Source organism: Ailuropoda melanoleuca, unplaced genomic scaffold, assembly GCF_002007445.2.
Source record: "Ailuropoda melanoleuca isolate Jingjing unplaced genomic scaffold, ASM200744v2 unplaced-scaffold4775, whole genome shotgun sequence".
NCBI lineage: Eukaryota > Metazoa > Chordata > Mammalia > Carnivora > Ursidae > Ailuropoda > Ailuropoda melanoleuca.
This window is the reverse complement of record NW_023220225.1, coordinates 1-4,672: the sequence shown is the minus strand read 5'-3', so window position 1 is coordinate 4,672 and position 4,672 is coordinate 1. Positions and strand designations below refer to the sequence as shown.

Below are 4,672 nucleotides of genomic sequence, written 5' to 3'. Positions count from 1 at the left end.
ATCCCCGATTGATTTTGCAGGTGTTCAGAACGATTTCCTGACTATCGAGCTCAATTCCAGGGACCAGATGAACTTAGGGTCCCCTCCTCCTCCGCCATCTTAACTTCTCCCCAGTCTTGGCACACCTTTCTGATCCCCCCGTCCCACTGATGTTCCGGAAAACAGATCAGCATGCACCGGGATGAGGGAGTCATTTATTATGGGGATTACTTGGAGTGAGTTCTAACTTGGATTCCTTTAAAAAGCAAAGAAAAGAATTCCTCAACTTTGACTCGTACTTTATAACTTGTGGTTCTACTCTGGTGTCCCGACCCTGGGGTTGGGAGCTGTCGTTCCTGAAACATTTCCATCAAAACTTCAGTTTGACACCTTTGCAGCTGAAACTTCTCTCTAGGCTCCTTCATTTTGCACGTTGTTTTGAACACCTAGCTTGTGTGANGGGGGGGTAATCAGAAGGGGGAATGAAACATGAGAGATTATGGACTCTGAGAAACAAACCGAGGGCCTCAGAGGGGAGGGGGGTGGGGGAATGGGATAGACTGGTGATGGGTAGTAAGGAGGGCACGTATTGCATGGTGCACTGGGTGTTATACGCAACTAATGAGTCATTGCACTTTACATCGTAAACCGGGGATGTGCTGTATGGTGACTAACATAATATAATAAAAAATCATTAAAAAAACAAAACAAAACAAAACAAAAAAAACAAAACAAAAAAAACTTGAGTTTGACACCTTTTCAGCTGAAACTTCTCTCTAGGCTCCTTCATTTTGCACGTTGTTTTGAACACCTAGCTTGTGTGAGGCAGTGGACCCCGAGCCGTAGACACACTCACGTCTGAGGTGGTCCTTGTCGTCAGTCAGTGAGAGGTCGTGCTGAGGAGGCCCGGGTGCTGTGTGAGGTCTGCTGTAACAACGTACCACAGATGAGGGGCCTTAAGACAACACAACCTTATGGTCTGGCAGTTCCTGAGTCCGTCAGAACTCAAGCTGTCCACAGGGCCGCACCCGCTCTGGCCTGTGGGGAAGAGTCCGTGCTTGCCCCTTCCTGGTCCCTGCTGGTTCGCTGGCCGTCCTTGGCGTTCTTTGGCATTAGCTGTAGGCCTTCAGTCTCGCCTTCTGTCTGCCGTCTGTGTGTCTCTTTTCATATTGCATTCTTCTCCCTGTGTCTTTGTTACCTTTTCTGATAAGGACACAGTCATGTTGGCTTAGGGCTCACCCTGATGACCTCGTCTTAAAGTGACTACCTCTGTGAAGACCCTGTTTCCAATAGCGTTTCCTGGTGGAGATCCTTCTTCCCTCTATGCCTTCTTCCTAGAGGCTGCATTTAGCTCTGTCAATTAGTAAGATGACATCTGTCCCTCTGGTCGTTTCTGTATTTTTAAAAGTTAATAGGGTAATCATGATGAAATTAGAAATGATGTTTTCTTTCTTTTTTTAATAATAATTTTTAGTATGTTAGGCTAGTCCCCATACAGTACATCCTTAGTTTTTGATATGGTGTTTCATGATTCATTATTTGCATATAACGCCCAGTGCTCCATGCAATAAGAAATGATGTTGTTCTTGCAAAAACTCGGGATGCCTCGGGTAAAACTGAATTCCCCCTTCCCGGTCCCCAACGGTAACCACATATCAGGTTTGAATATAGCCTTCGTGTTCTTTTTCTTTGTAAACACACAGCTATCTCTATAGGAAATAGGAAACATGGGACACAAGACTTACGCAAACCCTTTGAGACTACGTGTGTTTTGGGATTTGATATTTTTTGGGTTTCCGATAGAAAATATGGTGCATGAGGTCAAGGACGGGAATGGGCACTCAGGTGTTTGCTCCTAAGGAAACATGCTGCTGTTTCTGCAGTGAGAGGCATGACCGAGTCATGAAATGGGATACATGAAGCTTACGAAAATCCTCAGATCTGTTCGAGGCGGGTTTTCCCTCAAGGGAGTTTGCCTCCTAACTTGGGTTTGTAGAGCTTTTTGGGTTTCAGAATTACAGAGAGAGCGTGGGTTTTGTAGTTGTGTGTGTGTGTCCGCAAGCTGCCCACGTGGAGAGGAAGCAGGAGGACTGGGGGTGGGCGCGACGAGGCCGAGGAAAAGTGTGCAGAGCAGAGGGAGATAGGAGAGGATTTCAGGAGACTGACTTTCCTCCTGGAAGAGCTTGGCCGTGCTTTGGTTTTGACTCCGCGGAACTTGCGGGCTCCAGCCGCGGAGTCGCGAAGCCAGCTGCCTCCTGTTCCAGGCCAAGGGTCCTGGTTGTCTGATGGTTCCTGTGCTTGCCTCTCAGCCAGGGCCGCGTGTCTCCCCCTGCTCCCCCACCTCCCCACACCCAGAAATATCCAGGACTTGAAATAGCTGGAGCTGGATGCACTCCTGGAAGACAGTGAACACAGCCCAAGAGAAAGCAAGAGAAAAGCACCGAAGGCCCAGGGCGCCACCTGCTGTCNCAGGGCGCCACCTGGTGTGGCCAGGCCGGGAGCCCAGCTGCACCCTCCACAGACTTCACACCAGGCAGTTCTTGCTTCCTTTCCTCCAGTAAAGGGCTCCTTTGTTGGGCTCTATTTTATTCTGTTAAAATAAGCCTTATTATAAAACAGAATGAAATCCACAAACCAAAGCTCTGGCCCAACCATACCCCGTAAATGTGTAAAGTCACTGACGACCGGACAGGCCGCTCAACTTATTGCTTCTGCTTGTTGTTTCTTGCCATGAGTGCAAAGGCAGCAACGAGTGCAAAGCCCAATCCTGCGAAGCCAGTCGCCACGACGGCATCTCTGACCTGCAGGAGAGAGGAGGGGAGGTCACACTCCGTCGGGAATCCAAGGACGGGCTGTACATTCAACAAGAACAGCCAGCTCAAGGGAACTCACGGGACCCTTGGTCCACTTGACAAACTCAGGAGTCTACAAATATTGCCAGGGATGGGTGCCTGGGTGGCTCAGATGGTTAAGCATCTGCCTTGGGCTCAGGTCTTGATCTCAGGGTCCTGGGATCAAGCCCTGCATCAGGTTGCCTGCTCAGGGGGTGACTGCTTCTCCCTCTCCTTCTGCTTTTCTCCCTGTTCCCCCTGCTTGTGCTCTCTCGCTCTCTGTTCAGTAAATAAATAAAATTTTAAAAAACAACAACAACAACAAATTTTGGCAGGGAAACGGGGAGAAGAGGGCTGGAAGGGGAAAGAGCCACTGGATGGAGCCCGCTGGCCAGGGCTGTACCTGGGCCTGAGGGCAACTCCATCCACGTTTGGGCATTTAAAGCACCTAAACCCCCAGAGCGCGGTGTGGGGAGAACGAGGAGACGCAGGCGGGGTGTCTGAGAGCCTGCGGCCATCAGGGAGCCCGTGTAGCAAGTGCGAGGTGGCTCAGGAACGGCTGTCGAATGCTTACCATGTCACACCTGTGCCCCCCGGGAGAGCAAGGACCTCACGTGTGTCACTCGTCTTGGTCCTCGCTGCATCCCCCACACCTGGTTCTGCCAGGCACAGAGGTGCTCTTCACGAGTTCTTAAAGAAATGACGCAACTCGGAGCGGTGGTGATGCTCTACCTTAAATTATTAGCCCTGCGGGTGCTGCCGTTCAGGGGTAGGGAGTGCGGACTCCAGAGAAGGACAGCTGGGGTCGGAATCTTGCCTCTGCCACTTATTAGCGGTGCGTTTTGGGGACAAGAAACGTGGAAGCCAGAACGGGTGGGCATGGAAGCTGTGCCCCAGATCTTCCATACATAGGCCCATGGACCTTGAGCATCCCTTGCCTGAGTGCTCTCCGGGGCCTTAGGAGAGCTGTCATGGTGCTGGCTTGGCCCACACTCTTCCTGACATCCCTTCGGGGCATCAAGAGCTGCCTTTAGTGTGGATCCTAGAGGTGAAGGATCCTAGAAGGTCAGACTGGCAGACCTCCAGCAGTCCTCCATCCAACTCCTCCTCCCACACATGGGGAAACTGAGGCCCAGGGAGGGAGTGACCTGTCCACAGAGCCCCGTGCATCAGAGGCTGATTGAAGAGTTGAGCTCAGACATCCTGACTCCCAGCTAGTGGGTCACGGTGACTCTTCCCTCTGCCTGCACAGCTTGGTCACCGCCACCCCAAGGGGACGGCCAGGAGGGAGACCGATCGTCTCAAAGAAGACCTTACCTGTCTGCTCTCGGGCACACCATATCTCAGGTTGGTGACAAAGTGCTCACAGTTCCCGTGCAGAAGACTGTATTCCATCTCCTGACCAACCTTCGCCTTTGCAGAGTAAATGATCTGGTTCACAGGTCGTGGTGTATACTTGTCATCCAAGAGGTTGTTGACCCTATGGCGGCAGCCCCCCACCACAGCCTTCAGGCGCTCCCGTTTCACCACCGCCCTGTTGCTCAGAACAGAGAATACGCTGCTGGAGCCAGCCCCTGGGTACTCACCTGAAATCAGAGACACCACCATGGTCACGGGGAGCTGCAGGGGAGGCAAGACAGGGAGCGAGAAGGGGCAGGACGAGGAAGAGAACCAAGGGAATACTCTACTGAGTTCTTGATGTTTCTCTTTTCACAAATGGGATTGGAGCATTCACAGATTTTGTTCTTTTTACTGAACAAGCTGTGGATATTTTTTCAAGTCAGTGAATGGCATGATTGCATATGCAGTGGCGTTGTATTCCATCACAGGGATATGGGTCATCGATCTGATCCAGCTCTTTT

The 4,672-nt window shown here is 51.2% G+C and overlaps 1 protein-coding gene across 1 annotated transcript; it reads right to left on the bottom strand.

Moving 5' to 3' along the window:
* Positions 1-2,532: 2,532 nt before the first annotated feature.
* On the bottom strand, positions 2,533-4,603 carry PLAAT4 (phospholipase A and acyltransferase 4). The gene is made up of 2 exons (XM_034651821.1): positions 4,128-4,603; positions 2,533-2,780 (listed from the first exon to the last, which is right to left on the bottom strand). The coding sequence occupies exons 1-2, from the start codon at positions 4,416-4,418 to the stop codon at positions 2,682-2,684; spliced, it is 390 nt and encodes a 129-aa protein (XP_034507712.1). The 5' UTR covers positions 4,419-4,603; the 3' UTR covers positions 2,533-2,681.
* Between the last annotated feature and the right edge of the window lie 69 nt (positions 4,604-4,672).

Excerpts from the sequence above, each read along its gene's own strand:
- PLAAT4 (XM_034651821.1), bottom strand. The coding sequence starts at position 4,418 with ATGGTGGTGTCTCTGATTTCAGGTGAGTACCCAGGGGCTGGCTCCAGC. Across the intron at positions 2,781-4,127 it reads GTGTGCCCGAGAGCAGACAG|GTCAGAGATGCCGTCGTGGC; the intron begins GTAAGGTCTTCT and ends TCTCTCCTGCAG.